Source organism: Geotrypetes seraphini, chromosome 15 (assembly GCF_902459505.1).
Source record: "Geotrypetes seraphini chromosome 15, aGeoSer1.1, whole genome shotgun sequence".
Taxonomy (NCBI): domain Eukaryota; kingdom Metazoa; phylum Chordata; class Amphibia; order Gymnophiona; family Dermophiidae; genus Geotrypetes; species Geotrypetes seraphini.
This window is the reverse complement of record NC_047098.1, coordinates 42,244,366-42,268,241: the sequence shown is the minus strand read 5'-3', so window position 1 is coordinate 42,268,241 and position 23,876 is coordinate 42,244,366. Positions and strand designations below refer to the sequence as shown.

Here is a 23,876-nt window from a genome sequence, read left to right as displayed (position 1 = left end):
TTAACAGGAATAAGCTTAAATTTGCAAAGTTCAGAGGGCACCCTGCATCCTTGATTTCTGTATCCGTGGTTTAAGTTATCTACAATTTACCGCCCAAGTACTAAGCACTCCCACCTGTGCACACTCTACACCACCGCATCCACCTCAGCATACCTCCAAAAAAACTTCACTGGCAGCAAGCAGTATCTCCTGCCTGCTGCTCGCAATGGCCTGAGCTCCCTCCTCCTGGGGTCACATTCAGGTTATGGGACCAGAAAGTGACATCAGAAGGAGGAAACTCAGGCCAGCAAAGCTGACGGTGAAAAGTGGGTAGATTGCGGGTGGGCAGGAGTGCTCAGCACTTGGATGGTAAACCATGGTATAATAGCTGTTATCCATGATTTCACGTATCCGTAGTAAGTCTTGGAACCTATTACCCACAGATACTGGGGACCACCTGTATACCACAGATACTAGGGACCCTCTGTATACTTGAGTATAGTTAATGCAGTAGTGTATGCATTAGCTAAACAAAACTTGCCACTGTTGTCCACTAAATTGTATGCAGGAGCAGAGGTGTAACCAAAGGTGAGCCCATCCAAAATTATTGCATTCTTGCTGTGGCTGGTGGGAGATCCCTAATCCTCGGGCAGCCAGTGCTCTTTCAAACAACAGCCAGCAGCATTTGCCTCAAGCTAACGCCAACACCGAACCCTCTCCAAATGCTCAGTTTTGATAACAGCATCTCGAGGCAAGTGCTGCTAGCTGCCTTTTGGAAGAGCACTGGCTGCCCAAGGAGGGGAAAATCTTCATCTGGGAGGGTGTCGTGGGTATCCTCGCCAGATTAAGTATTTAATATTTTGAGTTGACAGGCCAGGTGGGAAGGGGCAGAGGAATTCTATGCCCACCTACCTCAGGCCCATCCAAAATCAGCCATCTGGCTACATCTTTGCTCAGGAGGATAGTAAGTGATATTTTCTGTCAGCTAGAAAATAAATATCGAACATATCCCTACTACAGTGAAATTTCTGGGCAGTGGCTTAGGAATGTGTATAGCTATGCAAGTTCTAATTTACTTAGTAGGCATCCTTATACATATGCTATTGTTTTAAATACTTTTGTGAACATAACTAACAAATTGGTAAGCTGTTGTTTTTTTTTTAAGGAATTGTAAGATTCCCAGTCAGGAAAGAAATGAATACATTGTTTCTGGTAAACTGAAATCATTGAATTGAACACTGAATGAATGCTCATTTCTAGAAAACAATTCTTGTTCATTCCCAATAGGAACCATAGTATGAAAAGTTAAAATAATTTACAAAAAAACACAAAATTGATTTTTTTTTAAATCTTTAAAAATTTTGTGGTGATTATTAAAAAAAAACATTAAATTGTGCTTGCAGCCTCTAGTAAGAAAAACAATTTGTCCAGACTTTCTCGAGTAGGAGGAGCTGGTAGCTTATCTCTGCGGCGAGCACTGGATTGTGGGGATGGAAATCATCATTCAAAAGCAGATTCTTCTTTAGAAGGTAAATCAGTCAAAGATCTTTGTTAAGAAAATTAGTTACAGGTATGAAATCAAGTATGCGGCCTGTATACTTGATCAGCACCTTAAGTATGGGTGAGCAAAATGTCTGTTCTCAGCTAAGTGGTTTTTTAGTCAAACCATAGACAAATGGTGGTTAAACTTCTAGTTTTAAAAAATGTCTCCCATCCTCATGGATAAATTTAGCCTCCCAAAAATGGATGGTTCTTGAGGTGTGGTTAGCTTGGTGGAGGAAGATAGCTAGATAAATTAGGAGATTCAGCTAGAGGCTTAAATTTGTCTGGTCAAATTTTGATTGGCTACGTGAGGCACCTAGCAGTATTTACACCAGTTATCTTAGTTACACCAATTTTCCCAGTCATGACCCAGTTAGAAATCATGTGATCTCAGCCGTATCTATCCTCCCATGCCTCTGATCCTGGCCAAAGTGCAGCATAGGATGATGAGGCTGTTGCAGTTCCTTTTTCCTTTTGAACCTGGAAGACCAATGAAGCTATTTTCCAGGGGTTTTGTGTTTTTGCAGCTCTGATTTCAGCTGTAATTTCAAATGAGTATTATAAGATCATCTTTGTTTATCGCGTTCTATAGTTTGAAAACCTTTACGCAAGTCCCTTCAGTTTGCCCAGTTGAGATTTTTTTTCCTCCCTGGATTTTCTACCACTTTGAGTAGATGAGCATATAAATTTCTAATACACAAGCATTCTCCACACATGTATTTTACTCATTCTTGCAACCCTTTTCCTTTTCTTATCAGTGCCCTCTGTGTGTCCCATGCAGATCCACTCTACCAATTCCATCGCCTCAACTGGTAGGTCATTTAAAGCCTTGTGTTGTTCCAGTTTCTAATAAGTACAATATTTAATCTAGCACTTCCATTTCTTGCTTTCAAGTTGTATAGTAACCCACATAGCCACAAAATCAGCAAAGCTGTTGTCAAAAATATCTAGCTTCCCTTACTTGTTGTTTGGGTTGTAACTATGGTTACTCTGCAGGTTACCCCAACCTTCTTGAAAGTCTGATGTATTTTTGTATTTATTGAATTTAATATACTGCTTGTATATGAGCATTAAGTGGTTTTCAAAGCTAATCGTATAATAGGCACATTGAACAACCCTCTCTGGCCTAGATTCTCAAAACTTTAACACGGTCACTAAACTGGTTTCCAATGGTTTAGCTTGTGCTCATTTTAATGACAGATTATCAAAACAGCTTATCTCGATCTTTAGTGAGCTTTCTAGCAGTCTCCAACACTGCCTTACAAATGGGTTCTTCAGTATTGAAATGAGCACTCCAGTAGATTCTTCAAAATTGTTGATCCATTCTTCAAGAGCGGCATTGGGTTTTGGCAACAAAAATAAGTGACTGGTCCGAGGATGCTAGTACAGTGACAGCACTTTTAAAAAAGTGTATTTTATAGCTTGTGTTTAGACTGCATTATAGCCCCGTTTGGCAGCGGGAGAGAGATGCTGTCTCTCCTGCAGCAAAAAGACACCCCCCCCCCTGGCAGCGGGAGAGATGCCCAATGTCTCCTGCTTCCAAACAACATCCCCTATGCTCTCCCACCCGACACCCCTTCCAACTCCCCTTGGCAGCGAGAGAGTTGTCCACACTCTCCTGCTGCCACGCAACCCCCTCCCCGTGCCTCCGACGACCCTCCCCCACCAAAAACTTATCTTATTTTTAGATGGCTGGATGGGAGGGGCCTAAGGTTCTGATTGGCCCAGGCTGTTTAAGACCCCTCCTATGGGTGGGGCCTTATGCGTCTGGGCTAATCAGAGTTTGGATGCATCCGGGGAGGGACCTAAAGCTCTGATTGGCCCAGATGCATAAGGCCCCCACCCATAGGAGGGGCCTTAAACAGCCTGGACCAACTAGAGCCTCAGGCCCTGGAGGGGGAAGGCTAACCATTTTGAAGAGGTGGGCCAGCTGGCAGGAGGGAATAGGTATCCCTCCAGCCAGCTATTTGAAAATAAGGTAAGGGGGGTCTTTGGAGGCACAGGGAGGGGGTTCCATGGTGGCGGGAGAGCGTAGGCATTTCTCCCACTGCCTAGGGGAGTTGGGGGTTGTCAGTTGGCGGGAGAGATTGGGTATCTCTCCCACTGCCAAGAGGAGTTAGGGGGGTTGTTTGGCAGCAGGAGACATTGGGCATCTCTCCTGCTGTTGTGTGTGTGGGGGGAGGGGGGTTTCTTCGTGTATTCTGCGCATGTGCCCATCACAGTAACCAGCAAAGGGCAGATGAAAATTTATCAAGTCTTCGCTGCTCTCAGCCAACCTCATTTGCATGAGCATTTTTTTGGAAAATGACTCGCTATTTTTACAGTTGCTATTATAATGGCTGCGATAGCAGCCCGTAGTTTTTTTAGTGTGTTTTTTAAAAATCTGTCTGGATGGACTCACAACCTAAACTAAAGTGTCTGAGAGATAAACATTGCTTATATAAAAGATAAATTGAAGGAAGAACCCCCAGAAAAAAAAATCATAATATTAACTACAGGGAGCTTCAAAGTATCTAGGAAAGATTAGATAAAAAAAGAAAAATAGTAGGTAACAAAATGGATATATAACTTATAATTAAGTAAAAATAGAAGAGTGAAGATAAAAAAAATTAAAGAAAAATTAAAAACAAACCTTGTTAACAGTAAGTTGGTTTTTGGAGTGGCCTGTCCAGTCCAGATCTTCCTATGTTGGCTGTGACTTGAGGCAGGTAAAGCAGGACCTTCCCCAGCGGGTCAAAGTAGGAAGTAGACCAGATAAATGAACACTGAAGCAGGAGAAAGTCAAGAGCCAAGAGCAGTCATAATACCCCACTTTAAACATATTGGTTTGTATTTCCCTTTATATTCTTGTAAAGTTCCATAGGGCTGAGTAAACACATTAGCCTTTCCTTAATATTTTCTGTTCCCCCACCTTTCTTTATTACTACACTGTCTGTTCCAAGCATGTTTAAAATCAGGCAATTTTGGTTGCCACTACCCCCACACTTCCCATCACCTCGGTATTTTGTGAGCTCAGGCTGCTCATTTAGCTGATTTCTCACTCCTGCACAAACTAAGGCATGTAGCCTGTGGATATGTCTGCTAGTTTTGCTCCAGTTTTTCTAGGGTTTTCCTCAGATATGACCTTTGCTGTTACCGCTCCCAGAATATGGAACTCTTTACCAGTATTTATTAAGGAAGAAAAATCGCTAAGTAAAATTTAAAGGACTGTTAAAATGCTGGCTGTATAAGGATGCCTTTGAGGGATAATCCTCGTCAGATTCTCTATTGACCCTGCTCGTTGCAGAAATTTTCGTTTCTTTTGTCCCAGGCCTTGAAAAACTAAAATTCTTTTAGTTTCCTTTTTTTTTTTTTATTATACTTTAAAAATTCTTACCCTCTCATTGTACTTACCTTTTATGTTTACTTTACTAAGCTTATTGTAGTTCTCCCCACTTCCCCTATGTATAAGTGTATAAAGTCTGTGTGTTTGTTGTAGTTAATAATCGAGACTCTGTTTTTAATTGTAAAGTGCTTTGAATTTATGGTATTGCGTTACATCAAAATTTTAATAAAACTTGAAACTTGAGTTATGCTTCCAAACACATGTGCTGGAGGCTAGGGTTGGTGCCTCCCTCCAGTCCACAGGGTCTGCCAGTGGTGTTTATCTCAGTAAGTTGCTGATGGACAGACATCACTCTCTGGCCACCAAGAAATGTTTCAGATTTAGATTCTAATCACTGAGCTTCAGGTAGTTTTATGAGAAGACAGGTGCATACTGTATTGAGGGGTTCTGCCATTTATTAAAAATAAAAAGCTTATTTCTATGAATATTTGCATTGATTAGCTGAGTTGGGGCTGATGTTCTGAGCTGAGAGGTAGTTCAGGGAAAGGGATTCTTTGTTGATTGTTTTTAGTATTGTGGTTCAGTCATGTCTAATGTTAGATCTATTTTACTAAGCAGAGTCAGAAATATGGGAATCCTTAGGTGTTAGTATGCTTTATTTTGTCTGTAAATTAGTGATATAAAATGTAGAGCAAGCACATCAGTAATACTGCACAAATTACACCCTGGAATACAGCCTTTCTCATCCTGTTGTTACACAGCAGGCTCCAAGCATAGCAGTAGGCATGGATCTCCCAGATCCTTGGCAAATGGTGACACCTCTGAGACACTACCTTGTAAAGCTGAGGAAAGGCTACCTGAAGTCCAAGACTTGAATGCCCACGATATGATTGAATTAAATGACATAATGGTAATGGAAAAGACAAGGAACATTGTCACTTTAGGGTAAGTTGCAATATTTTACTGCCAATTTTTTCTTGCAGTTGGAATAGAAGCTAGATGTTACATGTACTAATAAAGAGATTGTCACAGCGTGAGCGGACTGCTGGGCATGATGGACCACTGGTCTGACCCAGCAGTGGCATTTCTTATGTTCTTATGTAAGTCAAAAAAAAATCCAAGTTCAATACACAATAAAAGTGAATATCATTGTAAACTGTGATTATCCCAAGACAAGCAGGCAGTATATTCTCACATGTGGGTGATATCATCCATGGAGCCCAGTAAGGACAGTATAAAAAGTGTACTGTCACATTAAATCTTTTGAAGGTTTTGAGACTACCCATACCACACATGCGCCGGTGCCTTCCTGACTGACGTTGGCTCGCAGGACCATCAGTTCTCAGTTTTCCTCGGAGCTAAGAAGCTGTATTTCTTTGGTATATAAATGTTTTAAATAAATAAATATCAGTCTCCTCGAACTTCAAGCGATCCATAATGCACTTCATATTTTTCAAGATTGCCTGCCCAATCAATAGTACTGATCCGAACCGACAATCAGATTGCCATGTACTACTTGAACAAACAGGGAGGGACAGGATCTCACTCACTTTGTCAAGAAGCAATAAAAATATAGAACTGGACAATTCCTCACAACATATTTCTCAAGGCTGTTTATCTAGCAGGAAAACAGAACATTCTAGCAGACAAGCTCAGCAGATTCCTTCAACCTCACAAGTGATCACTCAGCTTGACTACTTTATGTCAGATATTTTCTCATTGGGGAACTTCACAGATAGATCTTTTTGCTTTCCCTAACAATCACAAACAGCCAGTACTCCTGATCAACTAGAAACAGATGCTTTCCTCCTAGACTGGACAGACAGGTTTCCATATGTATTCCCTCCAATTCTTCTAATTGGCAAACTACACAAGCTCCGGCATGAATCAGCCACCATGATCCTCATAGCTCCTCGGTGACTGAGATAACCCTGGTTCCCTTTCCTTCTTTAACTCAGTGTATGGGAGCCCATTCAACTACAAATCTTTCCAACCTTTTAAACACAGAACGAGAGATCCCTTTTCCATCCCAGCCTGCATTTGTTGACTCTTATAGCATGGTATCTCTTTCCTACCAAGTAGATAATGTTTGCACTATCTGCACCAGTATTAACCATCATAGACACTTCCAGGAAACCTTTCATACAACGTTACTGCGGCTTCAAGTGTACTTGTTTCACACTCTAGTGTAATGGACAATCGTTGTATACATGTCCCCTGTAATCAGTCCTTGAATATTTCTTACACCTTACTAACTGTCTCAAAACTACTTCAGTTAGAGTACATCTCAGTGCTATTAGTGCTTTTCATACAGCACTTGATAACAAACCAATATCTGCTCACATGTTGCTCTCCAGATTCATGAAAGACCTTTTCACACTAAATCTCCAATCAGACATTCTCCAGTTGCTTGGGATTTTAATGTTATTCTTGCAACTTTCTCTCTCTCTCTTAAACATCTCACCTGAAAAATAGTTTTCTTAATCTCGATTGCATTGGCATGCCGAATCGGTGAGCTTCAAGAACTATTCCACCGTGAAAGGGTAATTCTTTGTACACATTCACAATTCCTCCTGAAAATCATCTCAGAATTCCATTTGAACCAGTCCATAGTAGTGCTGCCCGATTCAGGAAAAATAATTTTGATTTGATTCAGCCTGTTGAATTGATTTTTCGATTCGCTTTTCCTGCCCAATTGGGTGTTTTTTCAGACATCCTGGTGGGTATATTTTATAGCCTGTTCACCCCTTTTATAGCCTGTTCACCCCCTTTTCCTTCTCCTAACCACACTGGCGCTGTGATGTAAACAAAATAAACAAAAAAGACTTTTCCTCTCTCTGTTAAATCCTAGCTCACATTTGCAGTCTAACACCAACTCTGGCAGGATACACATTTCAAATCTAACATATTGTAATAATAAAACAGAAATAAAATTATTTTTTCTGCCTTTTGTTGTCTGGTCATTATTCAAATCTTGTTGGTCCCAGGCTCTGGTTGTCTTCTGATAACTTGCTTGCCAGGGTCTCCTTCTTTCTCCGTGCTAACAATACATCTTCTATCTCTGTCCTCCCCTTCCTTTTCTCTTCCCTCTCCCAGAGATCTGACATCTTTCCTTATTTTTTTTTTGTCTCCCATCCACAGATCCACCTTTTCTCAACTACCCTTTCATCCAGCATCTCTTCCTCCTTTCCCACCACCCGAGTCCACCATCTCTCCCTTTCTTTTCCCAACTACCCTCCTATCCAGTATCTCTATCCCCCCTCCATACCATCCCTTGTGTCCAACTTCTCTCTCTTTCTGTTCCTTCCCTCTAAATCCCATTGTCTACCATCTCTCCCTCTCCTCTGTTTTTAGACCCATTATTTCTTCCCCCCAAAGTCCAGCATATGCATGTCTCTTTGACCCCCCCTTCTCTCCCTCCCTCCGTGTACTTCTACATCAAGGTCCCCCTCCCCTGAAGGCCTGCACCTCCCGGAAGGCCTGCGTGTTCCCCCTGACCTCCTGCACATCCATTTACCTAATATCAGCAGCCTGCAGAAAAGATCACCAGTGCTAGTGATCTTTGCAAGCTGTCCTAGGTCTTCGAAGCTGTCTTCCCTCTGCCGCGGTCCCGCCCCTCCTCTGACGTCAGAAGCGGGATCACGGCAGAGGAAACAGCTCCAAAGGCCTATGGCAGCTTGCAAAGATCGCTAACACCGGCAATCTTTTCTGCAGGCTGCTGATATTAGGTAAATGGATGCGTGGGAGGCCAGGGGGGAAGCCGGACACCAGCACTTCCCAACTGACCCTCCCTCCTCACCCTCTAAAGCAGGTGTGGCAGCGGCCGGCCAACAAGAGGCCAGCGCTCCTGCTTTAAAGGGGGGAGGTTCAGTTACTGAAGTAGGAGGCCGATGTTTTTTTGTTTGTTTGTTTTAAATCAATTCGAATTGATTCACCCTAAGTGAATCGGTGAACTGATTCGAATCATGAATCGGGCAGCACTAGTCCATAGCACTACCTGTCTTCTTTCCAAGACCACATTCTCACCCTGGCGAGGCAGCACTCCACACATTGGACTGTAAACGTGCACTAGCTTACTATCTGGAACGAATCAAGCGTCACAGAACTTTCATTCAACTGTTCCTTTCATTCGATCCTAGCAAACTTAGAACGCCTGTCACCAAGAGAACATTTCTACATGGCTGGCGGACTGTATCACCTTTTGCTATACTTGGGCTGGGCTGCTGATGGAAGACCTTTTTACAGCACATAAAGTTAGGGCTATGGTATCCTCAGTAGCTTATCTACACTCCACTCCCATTGAGGACATCTGCAAAGCAGCCACCTGGTCCTCAGTTCATACCTTCCCATCCCACTACTGCTTGGAAAATCATTCCAGATGAGATAGTTGGTTCGGCCAAGCAGTTCTACAAAATTTATTCTCTGTTTAGAAGCCAACTCCTCTCCAACCCTTTACTTTTCAACTAGTGAGCATATTCTGCCTGCTTGTCCTGGATAAAGCACAGTTACCTACCTGTAACAGGTGTTATCCAGAGACAGCAGGAAGATATTCTCACAACCCTCCCACCTCCCCTAGTTATTGTCTTAGCTTTTTTACTGAACTGATGGTCCTGCAAGCTGATGTTGGGCAGAAAGGCACCAGCATATGTGCGATACAGGCAGTCTTGAAATATTCAAAAGATTTAAAGTGACAGTATACTTTTTATACTATCTGTATTGGGATCCGTGGATGACATCACCCACTTGTGAGACTATCTGCCTGCTGTACCTGGATAACATCTGTTACAGCAGAGATCTCAAAGTCCCTCCTTGAGGACTGCAATTCAGTCAGGTTTTCAGGATTTCCCCAATAAATATGCATTGAAAGCAGTGCATGCACATAGATCTCATGCATATTCATTGGGGAAATCCTGAAAACCCGACTGGATTGCAGCCCTCAAGGAGGGACTTTGAGATCCCTGTGTTACAGGTAAGTAACTGTGCTTTGTATCCTGCAGTTATTACAGTCCTATAAGTAATAATTAATTGTGTATTGGGCTCGTTACAGCATTCTACAAGTATAGTACAGACAAACTTGGTGTTTCTTGTTTGCTATTGGGCTAAAGAGGTAGTTGTATATAACAGTTGCTCACATCCTAATAGTAACAATGCTAATCCACAATGTCAGTGTTGTGGCCAGGTATATAAGTAGTCTCAAGTGCACAATTTCGTTGTGGCTTGACAGCTTCCTCCGGTTTTATTTCCAGTTCAGTCAGAATTTATTCCTACAAAGGCTTTGGCACCATGATTCTTTATTTGAAGCTGCTTGACTGGAGAAACTGAGGTTGATTCCTCTCATTTTTTTAATTTTCTCTGACATCCTGTAAATATTGGCCAGCAACAGTTGCACACTTTTGACTCTCTTTGAACCCTGACATGTTTGCATCCTCAGTTTGACCAAGTGTCACTTGTTATATGATAGCTAAGACTTCCCTTCTTCCCCTCTTCCTTCCTAGTGTCTCTGAAGACAGTTGTGAGGGAGAGGGACCAAATCTCATAAGAACATAAGAATAGCATACTGGGTAAACCAGTGGACCATTTAGCACAGCATTTTTTTGTAGATTTGAGGTTGTGTGTTTTCCATCTTTGTATTTTATCTAGGTGGGAATTATTTTACATTTTCTGTTTCTGGATCTCATAAGAACATAAGAATAGCCTTACTGGGTCAGACCAATGGTCCATGTAGCCCAGTATCCCGTCTTCGTGGTGGCCAATCCAGGTCATAAGTACCTGGCAAAAAACCAAATAGTAGCAATATTCCGTGCTACTAATCCAGATCAAGCAATAGCAGACTGTGGACTTGATAATTAAAATCACCCATTATTATACAGTTGCCTAGTTTGCCAGCTTTCCTACTTTCTGTAAACATTTCTTCATCTGTTTCTTCGTTCTGACTTGGAAGACGGTTGTACAGTCCTACTAGCAGATTCCTTCTCTTCACACATAGCGTGAAATCCTTATGGATAGAAATTATATCTGATTCATATAGAATCAATTCACTCATAGTGCACCCCTCCACTGCTGTAATTTGATCCACTCTAACATTGTGATATAATGTATACCCCGATAACAGTGTCTCAGGAACTATACTCTGATTTCTTACCCATGGATATGCTTCCAAGTGTTAAGGGTATATAAGATGAGCACAAAATGCCCTCCTGTTAAATGCTGCTTGCCTAGAGAGTGGCATCAAAGCATACAACTAGTATGTTAGGAATCAACTCTTCTCCCTCTTATTATCCTTGTGTCTGTGCTGAGAAAACTCAAAGTCCTATGAAATGACCTGCATGCTTGTAAAGCTAGTAATGTTGTATTATTTTCTCTCTTCTAAATCTATTTCCAGGTCCATTCCTAAAGGGTGTCAAGTGGATGAGGCACAGCTAACTGAGCTGGAAGGCATTTCAGACCCTGGAGAATTAGCAGCTCTTCAATCTGACATTGCTGCTTTGAGGGAAGATGAAGGTAAAGCAGAGCTTCTACTTTAATAACAGTCCATAGTTGGAATTGAGCCTCTTTGTGGGTGATGGAAAGGGGATAGAAAAGACCACGCTGGTCAAGTGCTTATCCTGTGCAGTGAGCAAGTATCCTTTGCATCTACTGGGCACTAGAGACTTGAGAAATGGCCATTGTTGGAGACAGGATACTGGGTTTGACTGATCTTTTTGGTCTGACCCAGCATGGTACATCTTATGTTCTTAGTTTAACTTAATTTTCAATGAGATATGTGTGCCTAAAAACAGGGATGCAGGAGTTCAGATCTTGAGTGCTGTAAGCAGGCTAGGTTTTAAGGATATCCTTAATGAATATTCATGATAGATGTGCATGTATACTACCTCTATTGTATGTAAGTCACTCTCATGCATATTAATTAGCAAAATACCCAAATAAGAGCTATATTTCACACTACTTCTTATGCTTGTAAGTAATTCATTATTTATTATAATAATATAGCACCATCAAAACCTTTAAAACATATTATAACATTATTTCATATTAAACATACACACAATTGTTCTCCCAAACAGTGAAGCCCTCCCAATCTATCCGGCACATAGAAAAAGTTAAAATTCATGAAAAGTTCATCCCTTCAATAAAACACTATATTCAGTGCCTAATCTTCTTATCTGTATCAGTTCTCAATTTTTATCTTCTGCACGCCATTTTTTACTGGATTTGCCTCCACTCTCCTTCAATCAAACTTGATCTTTGAAAACATTTTAGCTCCACACAGTTCGGTGTTTCACCCTAAGGCATCATCAGGAGCTTAAGATTGAACCGGCTCTACTTCATCACAGTTTCTACAATATGCAATTCCAAAATTACCTTCACCCATGTGCCTTACAATATACATTAATAAAATAAAATCTATAATAAACCTTTAACCCCAATCATATAACATCATACCTGACATTTCATCATATATTGTTTGCTGGCCTCAACCAGGACTGAGAACTCCAAATCAGGATCTTACCCCAGCACAAACACTGGAGAAATTCAACTGCTTGCCATTAACCTCACTTCCTCTTTCCTGTTATAACCCCTAAACACCTGTCCTTAATTAAAGCAAATAAAAAACTTTATTACTATTTGGAATGTTCACTCTGTCCACCTCTAATGCATAACAACAATACACACACCCATTGCATTTGAAGTGCCCTCCCTCATTCTCACTCCTGTCACTACAATTATTAACCCGTAACTCACAGAGATTATGTCACCGGGTATAGGCAAACCTCGGCATCTCCCGGAGACCCTCGTGGAGCCCCAGGTTATGCCAATGTTGCTTTATCACCTGTCTCAATTGACAGGATTGCGCAGAATAGGGAAGGGTACATGTCAGACGTCCCTCTTCTCCACCCCTCTCTTTTTTTATCATTAACCACCTTCTATCAGAATATTTGGCCCTTTTAAATGCCCTTTTATTTAATGTATATTGTAAGGCTTAATCAAAGGGGTTATGCACAGAAAGTAATCTGATGTGCGTTTAAACTGCATGAGCAATATTGTAAGTCCAGCCAAATATCCTGATAATTTCTAACTCTTATCTCTTTATATTAAGCAGCAAGTTTAATCTTTTTGGAGTAAATCTAGCTTTTGTATTTGGGGGATCAGTTGGATTCTTATTCAAATTAATACTTTTATTTTAAAATTATAGTTTAACATAAGCTCTGTAACCTGCAGGTGTACTGTACATTTCCTTTGCTTTGTAACTGAGAATAATCACAGTAGGTCATTGAGAACAGAGAGTTCTTGCCTTCCCCTTCTCTTACCACTGTGCTTTATAGATTGGAAGAAAGCGTTGTTGAAGTTTATTTTTTGGACTATTTCAGAGTAGAATTGTCTGATTTCTCACTGAAACTCTCCCTTCCTCTACCCCTGCACTCATTTGAATTTCAATGATGATGAATTGAAGCTCAGAGCCTATATTAAGGTGCCAACATCCGTCTCTAGCTGCAGCGTGCAATACTGTGTGGGTGTTGGCATTTAAAGAAGGTCTTTCAGTGACACAACACCTATAAAATTTCTTCGTTCTTAGTCACTGTAGCATGACGCACTGGTCCAACATATAGACCTTTTCCAAGGGAGAGGATTAATTGGGGGAAAACAGCTTTTTTTTTTTTCTTTCCAATAAAATGTGTGTTTTGGCAAGGTTGCAGCAGTGGTGTTTCATGAGTTGATTCCTTATTGTGAAATAAGGCATGCTGATAGAACTGTTTTCCAAAATTTTTTACAAAAGTCATTTAATGCTGGGATTTAGTACTCTCCAAGGACAAGCAGGATGATATATTTGTACAGATGGATGACATCATCCAACGAAGCCTGCTCAGGAATGTTTCCCAGCTCATTATTTTAGAAGCTTTTAGATGTGCTGCATCATACATACATACATACATACATACATACATACATTGCATGTATCTTCCTGCCTGTTGCTATTGCACAGGACCTGATCAGTCTTTGGGGGGGGGGGTTCCATGGGGCAATTCAAATGTGCTTCTTAGAACATAGGAACATAAGCATGGCCTCTGCCGAGTCAGACCATGGGTCCATCATGCCCAGCAGTCGGCTCCTGCAGCGCCCCCCCCCCCAGGTCCATGACCTGTAAGTGATCCTTTACCTAAAACTTTGTATTCCTTAATCATTTAATATCCTGTATAGTAACCCTATATCTATACCCTTCAATCCCCTTTTCCTTCAGGAAATCATCCAATCCCATTTTGAAACCCAAAATCGTACTCTGTCCTACCACCTCCTCTGGAAGCGCATTCCAGGTGTCCACCACCCTCTGAGTGAAGAAGAACTTCCTAGCATTTGTTCTGAATCTGTCTCCTTTCAATTTTTCTTAATGCCCTCTTGTTTTTGTTGTCCCCGCTAGTCTGAAGAATCTGTCCCTCTCTACCTTCTCTATGCCTTTCATGATCTTATAAGTTTCTATCATGTTTCCTCTAAGTCTCCGCTTTTCCAGGGAAAAGAGCCCCAGCTTCTCTAGCCTTTCAGCATATGAAAGGTTTTCCATGCCTTTTATCATTCTTGTTGCTCTTCTCTGGACCCTCTCGAGTATTGCCATATCCTTCTTAAGATACGGCGACCATTATTGAACGCCGTACTCCAGATGCAGACGCACCATCGCCCGATACAGTGGCAGGATAACTTCCTTCATTCTGGTAGTGATACCTTTTTTTGCCTTCCTTCAGCTCATGTCCTGATTTGCCAGTGAAGTAGGTTTTTTTTCCAGAATTTTTCTGCTATCATTTGTAACTCCTTTCCCCGCTTTATGGAGTCTCTTTCCCCATTAATTTTTCCTTAGGGTTTTATCTTATTTTCCTTGATCCACCAGACCAGCGGTCTCAAACACGTGGCCCACAGGGTGCATGCAGCCCCCAGGGACTATTTTGCGGCCCGTGATCTGTCCTCTCCACTTCACAAGTTTTCCGATTGTGGAGAGGACAATCACGTACAGACCGCGACTGCGGCTCGCCTAAAGCAGGGGTCCCCAATCTGCTTCCCTTCCCATCTCACTGCCCTCCCCCAAGCCACCGCAATCTGCTCCCCTTCCTTCTCACTGCCCTTCCCCAAGCCAAGCCAATTGCTGCCTGGCTGGCCCAGAACTTCCTCCTCGACGTTAGAATTATTGACATCGGGTGGCGAGAATTGGTCGGCCCCGCACTGGGGAAGATAAGCAGGGAGAGCTAAGACCTCCGCGCTGGCCTGTTCCCCGATTGCGGTGGTGGCGGCCTGTTCCCCAATGGTGGTGGCTTGGGGGAGGGCAGGGAGAAATAAAGAAATGGGGGGGACAGGGAGAGGACAGGGAGACAGAAAGAAAGAAGGGAGACAGGACACAGACAGAAAGGGGCATGGAGAGAGAAAGACAGAAAGAAAGGGCAGGCATGGAGAAAGAAAGAAAGAAAGGGGGCACGGAGAGAGAGAGAAAGACAGACATATAAGAAGAAAGGGGGCATGGCGAGAGAGAGAAAGAAGGAAGGGGGCAGGGTGAAAGAAATAAAAAGTTGGGGGATGGAAGGAGACAGATGCCAGACCAGGGGAAAGGAAGGAGGGAGGGAGAGAAAGGAAAGAAAGATATGTCAGACCATGGAAATAGGGACGGAAGAAGAGATAGATAGAAGGGAATGTAAGACATGAAAACGTAGATTTTGAAAAGAAAGCAGAAAAATTGAATATTAAGTTAATGCCAAAGATGGATGCAATATAGTAAAACAAACTGGCTTCAATAGAAATATGAAACTCTGAAGGGAAGGCTGTTAAACCTCCCTTGGAGAAGAGTTCACCTTCCAGTCACTGCAAACTTAACAAGTTTATGGGCACACTCAAAAAACTCCAAAGATGTTTGAAAAAACAAAGTTTCAAAGTCTTTCTGTTTTATACAATAAATGTCTTCATTTGGTAAAAGTTAAAACTGCCACCACTAAGTTACTTAGCTCTGTTTATTGTCTTTGGGTGTCCCAACGTGGCCCCGTTTTGAATCCTGCTTCAGGAGACCCGATGTTAATGAAAATCAGAGAGTAACAGATGTGGACATGTGTAAATCTACAGTTCTTCATTAGCTAAAGGCATGAGCAATGCTTAATTGTTTTCATCTGCTGTGCTGCCATCTTTAAAGTGGCATCGCCTGCCTCTTAACCATGTGTCTTGATTTATTGGGGGAGAGTGTGGGTGTTATTTTGGAAGGAATATGCAAGGAAGCTACTGGATATCATGGATTTGTTTTGGAGATGAGGGGGAAGGAGGTACATGAGAGCTACTGGACCACTGTGGATATTTTTTAACAGGGGGGGGGGAGAAGGAATAAGTGTGGAGAGGTGCAAGGAGAGGCCACTACTATGGATTTGGGGGAAGGGGGAAGTGCCAGAGTCGCATTTGGACCACTAGGTTTTTGGGAGAGAATCAAGAAGCAATCCTCTGCTGCTAGATGTAAAGAGAGTTTTTCTCTGTTATCTCAAGGTGATGAATGATTTTCGTCTTTCGTATCATTTTTCTTTTGTGTTAACCAACCTTAGCAGACAGGGAAAGCCAGCCTTGAAAGCGTGGCCATTTTGTCTGCATGCAGTTTCTATGATGTACAGCCACCAATCACTTTGAAAGCGCTTTCAACCAGCAGTCTCAGGCAGTTCTGCCTGAGAAGATTTGTAGGGTAGGTATATGGTCCACCCTCCATACTTTTACGAAGTATACAATGTGAATATGGTAGCACAAATGGATTTTCTGTGTTTTCAGCAGGCTCATCTGTCCCACCCTAGACCCAGGGGACTGCTTTGGTAAGTTCCACTTGTCAAGACTACTGTACCCTTTGCACTGGAAGGAAAGATTAGGTTCCTACCTCAATAATCTTTCCAGTAGAAGGATACAGTAGTCTTGACAGCCCACTTTGTAAGATTATAACATAGCCTACTTTCTATCTTGGACAAATATAGGTGTCTCCAGATGCTTGTCTCTGAACTACCAAGGCAGTATGAAGTTCCTTACTGTCCTTTGGGTCTTCCTTGAAGAAGAATTGGCTGTTAGTGTTGTCATGAAATCTTTAGAAGAATATTACAAGAGTTACATAAATTTTAGTGCTGGTTGCACTCCAGTAGGTAAGAACATAAGAATTGCTGCTGCTGGGTCAGACCAGTGGTCCATCATGCCCAGCAGTCCGCTCACGCAGCGGCCCTTAGGTCAAAGACCCAGTGCCCTGATTGAGTCTAGCCTTACCTGCGTACGTTCCGGTTCAGCAGGAACTTGTCTAACCTTGTCTTGAATCCCTGGAGGGTGCTTTCCCCTATAACAGCCTCCGGAAGAAGGTTCCAGATTTCTACCATTCTCTGGGTGAAGAAGAACTTCCTTACGTTTGTACGAAATGTATGAAATGTATCCCCTTTTAACTTTAGAGAGTGCTCTCTCGTTCTCTCAACCTTGGAGAGGGTGAACAACCTGTCTTTATCTACTAAGTCTGTTCCATTCATTATCTTGAATGTTTCAATTATGTCCCCTCTCGATCTCCTCTTTTTAAGGGAGAAGAGGCCCAATTTCTCTAATCTCTCACTGTATGGCAACTCCTCCAGCCCCTTAACTATTTTAGTCACTCTGCTCTGGACCTTTTTGAGTAGTACAATGTCCTTCTTCATGTAAGGTGACCAGTGCTGGATGCAGTATTCCAGGTGGGGGCGTACCATGGCCCGGTACAGCGACATGATAATTTTCTCTGATCTGTTTGTAATCCCCTTCTTAATCATTCCTAGCATTCTGTTCTCCCTTTTTGCTGCCGCTGCACATTATGCAGATAGCTTCATTGACTTGTCTACCAGTACTCCCAAGTCTCTTTCCAGGGGGGTCTCTCAGAATACTGCACTGGACATCCTATATTCGTGTATAAGATTTTTATACCGACATGCATCACCTTGCACTTATCCATTTTAAACCTCATTTGCCGTGTCGCAGCCCATTCCTCGAGTGTGTTTATGTCACGTTGCAAGGTCTTCGCAATCCTTCTGTGTCTTGACTACTCTGAATAACTTTGTATCGTCTGCAAATTTAATCCCCTCGCTCGTCGTACCAATTTCTAGGTTGTTTATAAATATGTTGAAGAGCACAGGCCCAAGCACCGAACCCTGCGGCACTCTACTCGTGACACTTTTCCAGTCCGAGTATTGTCCATTTACCTCCCCACTCTCTGTTTCCTATCCGCCATCCAGTTTTTAATCCACGTGAGTATTTCACCCTCGATTCCATGGCTTGCAAGTTTTCGAAGCAGTCGTTCATGTGGGACCTTGTCGAATGCCTTTTGAAAATCCAAATATGCAATGTCGACCCGATCACCCTTGTCTATCTGCCTGTTTACTCCCTCGAAGAAGTGCAGTAAGTTCATCAAGCAAGATCTTCCTTTGCTAAAGCCATACTGGCTGGTCTTCATCAGATTGTGTCCGTCAAGGTGATCAATGATGCGGTCCTTTATCAGCACCTCTACCATCTTTCCTGATACCGAGGTAAGACTCGCAGGTCTGTAGATTCCCGGGTCTCCTCTCAAACCTTTCTTGAAGATCGGAATAACATTCACCACTTTTCAGTCTTCCGGAATCCTACACAAGGAGAAGCAACTTCAGACAAAGTGTGAGAAGGCTATAGGCAGAAGCCACTTCAGACGGCAGACTGGCAAGCGGACAGCAATGAAAGCAGCAGACAGAAGCAGGATGTAGAGCTACCCAGTTTTCTGCACTGTTTGCCATATGTATGACTACCTCCCCTCTGGGAGGCGGTCTTATGTATGCACTTGAAGCGAGGAAATGGAGGGCCTGAAGAAGCAAGTCAAACTCCTGGAGAGCAGAATACTGGAACTAGAAGCACTTCGAGCAGTGGAGGAGGAGGACAGAGAGGCAGAAAACTTCAGGACAGAGAGGCAGAAAACTTCATGACAGAGGAAACATTGAGGGAGAAGTTCATCGAGAAGGCATACAGGGAGGCCGTGGAAAATAACCAACAACAGTGGAACTGCCAAGATACACCTACAGTGAGTGAGGACCACCTGGAGGACAACCACAAGGAAGGAATAGGAGACCTGAAAACAGCGGAGGGAACCCATAGGAAGACAAGTCCGGTGCAAGCCAGCGCCAGGATGAGGGAAGATGGAAGTGCACAGAGGACATAGTCCTATGGCTGGAGAGATGGACATACACCAGGGACACGGACCTGCAGCTATAAAGACAAGAGAAGATAGAGGACAGCAATCATCGTGGGGGACTCCATCAGACAAGTTGACAGCCACATTACAGGAGGAAGAAAGGATCGGCTGGTGACCTGCCGAAGTAGGCCGCTGTCGGAGCCTACACCGAGATAGAGACCTCACACTCTATATACTGGTATCAATCAATAAGGATATTTATTAACAAATTAGTAACAGCTTACAAGAATAAATCATTCAGCATATAGAGTAATAGAATGTGATCTTCAGGCCTGAGGATCCTTTGATGTCTGTTCTGCTTACTTCCTCTTAAAGGCCTGTTTTTATACATTTCTTGGTGGTCAGCCCCACGTTGGTTTAAATCACATGATACATCTTTATTGGTTCTCTTCTTATACATCATTATATCTGTAAATTCATTTATTGGTTTATACATTTGTGTCACGCTATACGTCTGTTCAGTTTACCGTAAGGCCTATCCTTTTCCCGCAAATGTCCCTTTAATCTACCATATCAGAAATTCCGAGCCTCACCCCCCCCTTGCCATGTTATCACAAGACATGTCTTACTAAATGATATTCTCGAGAATTCTATTTTTGACCATGAGATGTGTTCATTTTTTTATAGTATCATACCAGATGTGCGGTCCTGTTGCCATGCAAAAGAGTTAAGTATTGCTTGTTTGTTCCTCTTCATAAGTTTCGCTTAGCCCAGTAGGTTATTTCCCAACCATTATATGACAGCTGGCAAATGTAGTCAGAAATGTCTTTTAGATTAATATACTGATTTATTAGAGCAGGAGGGGAGAAAGGGGATTTTTTTTCTCATTCGAGGTCTGGTTTATTCATCTTTAGCGTTATCCAAAGGACTTACTGTGCTTCACCTGTATCATACAAGGACTTTATGAGTGTATTTTCCTTCATACCAGAGTTTACCGTAATTTTCCTCTTCCTCTCACTGCCTACTGGGAGCCAAGGTAGAAGATATATTGAGCCGCATCGACAGGTTCATCAACAGCGCAGAAGGGGGAGATACGGCGGTGGTGATCCATGTGGGGACAAACAACATGAGCAACAGGAACTACAGCAGGGAAACACTGAAGGACCAGTTCCGGATACTAGGAAGGAAGCTGAAAACCAGAATGCTGAGGGTAGTGTTCTCAAAGATCTTGCTGGTACTCAGGGTCGACAGGAAGAGGCAGACGGAACTACAAGCAGTCAACGCATGGATGAGGTGCTTGCGTGAGGAAGGATTCCACTTCATGTGCAACTGGACGACATTCTGGGGGAAGAGCAAGATGGACAGGAAGGATGGACTCCACCTCAGTGGAGACGGAATGAGGCTATTTACAAGCTACATCAAGCAAGAAATTGAAAAGTTTTTAAACAAGGAAGAAAGGGAAAGACATCAGTTGATGATTCAAGAAACAGTATACCCAGAGGATACCATGCGGGTAGACAGCGGAGAAGACTCACCGGATCATAGGCAAGATAGAAATCCTGACGGATCGAAAGGGACACAAGAGGGAAGGAAATGCAAGAAAGTAACAGGCCACAAACTCAAGTGTATGTGCATGAACGCAAGGAGCCTAAGGAATAAGATGGGGGAATTGGACACTATGGCACAAAAAGATAACCTTGACATCATCAGCATCACGGAAACATGGTGGAATGAGGAAAACGTCTGGGACACTGTGCTACCGGGATACAAGCTATACTGCAGAGACAGAGTAGGACAAAAAGATTGGGATATTGCCCTATACATCAAAGAGGGAATCAAGTCTACTGGAGAGAACACGCCGAAAACGAAAAATAAGGTAGAGTCTCTATGGGCCAAATACTGGGAACAAATGGAACAGAAATGAAGATCAGCATCTACCGACCCCCAGGGCAGTCCAAAGAAACTGATGGTGAAATGACTGACAAGATTAAACGCAACTGCAAGGGAGGCAAAGCAGTTATCATGGGTGACTTCAATTATCCGGGGATAGATTGAAACCTAGGCACCTCAGGCTGCAGTAGGGAGACCAAGTTCCTGGATGCTGTAGGCGATTGCTTCCTGGAACAATTTGTCAAGGAAAATATGAGAGGAAATGCAATTCTGGACTTAATTCTACATGGACTACAAGGACCGGCACAAGGTATAGAAGTAGAAGGGACGCTGGAAAACAATGATTACAATATGATCCACTTCAAACTGGACACAGGGGCAAAACATCGATCCAGAATGACAGCCAAGGAAGGCATTGAACTTCCAAAAAGGGAATTACGAAGGGAATAGAACAGGGGTGCCCACACTTTATGGGCTTGCGAGCTACTTTTATAATGACTAAGTCAAAATGATCTACCAACAATAAAATTAAAAAAAAAAAAACACAAAACACAAAGGCAGAGAAAATGTTAATTATTCATATTCCGGGTTTTTTCAAAGAGGTCACGGCAGATGACTCTATGCAATGTCACCTCAGTAACAAAATACAAAAATAGACAAATACACCCCCTCCCTTTTTACTAAACCACAATAGTAGGTTTTAGCACAGGGAGTTACGCTGAATGCCTCGCACTGCTCTCAATGCTCATAGGCTCCCTGCGCTAAAAAACGCTATGCGGTTTAGTAAAAGGGAGCCATAGTGCAAAATATAGACAGCAGATATAAATTCTCAAAACCGACACATTTTGATCACTAAATTGAAAATAAAATCATTTTTCCTACCTTTGCTGTTTGGTGATTTCATGAGTCTCTGGTTGCACTTTCTTCTTCTGACTATGCATCCAATCTTTCTTCCTTTCTTTCAGCCTCCTGTATGTTTCCTCTCCTCCAGACCTCATTCTCTCCAACTTTTTCTTTCTGTCTCCCTGTTCCCCCTTCTTTCTGTCTCCCTGTCTGCCCCCTTTCTTTCTCCGTGCCCTCCCCCAAGCCACTAGGTTTGCTGCCACCGCCATCGGGGAACAGCCCCCAAGCCACCGCCGTCCCAAGCTTTCCCTTCAGAAGCATCGTGCTGACCAGCATTCCACTCCCTGATAACAATTTTGACGTAGGAGAGGAAGTTCCGGGCCAACAAGGCATTTCTCCTCATTCCATCCAGCCTGAGCCCCATCTCTCCTTGATTCAACATTTCCCTTCTGTGTCTGTCAGAATTATCATTCCACCTATATTTCCAGCATCACCCTTCTTTGTGTCCATCTCATCTATATCCCTATCTCACCACTTTTTCAGAATCTTCATTTGTCTCTGTTCTTGTCTTTACCCCATGTTCACCATTTACCCTTTCAATGTCTTTATCTCCCCCCACACACACTTTTTCAGCATTATTTCTATGTCTCTGTTTCACCTCCTCTTCATGTCCCCTCTGTATCTCTATCCTTATTCAGTAAGTCCTGCTTACTCTTTCTCTTCTTTGTGTCACTATCTCCATTTTCAGCTTTCCCCCCTTTTCCTTTGTTAATGCACCCTGTAGCCAGAATTTTTCCACCCTCCCTCCACTCCGGCCCAGCCCAGTATGAAATATTTCCTTTTGTTTCCCTCCCCTCTCTCTTTCTCTCTCTCTTCTGCTCCCTCACCCACGAGTCCTGCATCTGGCCCTCTCCCTTCTACCTGCACCTGGCAAAACCCCCCTGCTCCGCGGCTCTCTTAAGCAACTCATCAGCAGCGGTGATCAAGACAAGCTGCCGACATAGAGGTCTTCTCTACGAGTCCCGCCTTTGTGGAAAAAGGAAGTTGAAACAAGCGGGACTCGCAGAGGGTAGGCCCCGACGTCAGAAGCTTGTGTCGATCGCTGCTGCTGAGTTGCCAAGAGAGCCGCGGAGCAGGGGGTGTGGCCGGAAGCAGGTAGAAGGGAGAGGGCTGCTGGAAGAGGTAGAAGTTCCAGAGTATGAAACCGACCCGGGCCAGGATGATTTATTTTTCAGGCTGTTGCTGCTGCCGCCGCCACGCCACCACGCCCCCCCCCCCCCCCCCCCGAAATGACAAAAAACAGCCTAATGCCCGGCGTCGGCGTCTTTGACGTCGGGGAGAGGAAGGCTGATAGGCCCGGTAGATCGGGATGGCAACACGAGTCTATCACAGAGCCCGGGATGGGCTCTGCGATCGACTCATGTTGCCTTCCTGAGCTACCGGTCGATCGCGATCGACGCGTTGGGCACCCCTGGAATAGAATCATGATGGGGAGGAAGATTAAGAAGAGGATAAGCACTGTAAAAACGCTAGAGCAAGCATGGTCCCTTTATAAGGACAGTCACTGAGGCGCAAAATCTATATATACCATGTATCAAGTTTCATTTTAATTTGATGAGTCACTTATTTAAATTTACTAAGCGATTTACAACAGTAATAAAAATATAAACATATATTAAACATACCATTTAAAATTTTTAAATGATTGGTTAGACCGACAGACTTACAGACTAATCAATACACAAGGTAAGGAGGGATAGAACTACAATTCAATGCTTTAAAGTAAAGAAAAGAACCATAGCTGGAAAGAATATTAGGGAGGGAAAAGTTGAAACCTGAAGGGAAACTAGTATAAAATTTGAACGTAATTTAAAGATTAAAAGCATCTTTAAAAAGGAAACTCTATAAGTCACTTTTAAAACAGCTAAGATCATTTTCCTCTCTTACATGCTGAGGCAAAGTGTTCCAAAGTTGTGGAGCCATCACTGAAAACATATTATTTCGTCGAGTTCCAATAACTTTCAGAGAGGGGACTACTATGAGCTTTTGATTAATGGACCGGAGAGAACGCGATGTACTATAAGGGATAAGAAGTTTATTAATAAATTTGTGGTTCATTAGTGGAAAGAGTTTTAAATACTAAGA

The 23,876-nt window shown here is 42.9% G+C and overlaps 1 protein-coding gene across 9 annotated transcripts in view; it reads left to right on the top strand.

Annotated features, from left to right (window-relative positions):
• Positions 1-23,876, top strand: part of TRIM37 (tripartite motif containing 37) — a 290,609-nt gene that overhangs the window by 246,843 nt on the left and 19,890 nt on the right. For 4 of the 9 annotated variants that reach the window (XM_033921671.1, XM_033921668.1, XM_033921677.1 and 1 more), the window contains 4 exons: positions 1,383-1,508; positions 2,280-2,333; positions 5,608-5,791; positions 11,229-11,347. In XM_033921671.1, the coding sequence (XP_033777562.1) occupies positions 1,383-1,508; positions 2,280-2,333; positions 5,608-5,791; positions 11,229-11,347 (483 nt within the window). The remainder of the gene's footprint in view (positions 1-1,382; positions 1,509-2,279; positions 2,334-5,607; positions 5,792-11,228; positions 11,348-23,876) is intronic. The other 5 variants (XM_033921670.1, XM_033921673.1, XM_033921672.1 and 2 more) reach the window with 5 other exon arrangements.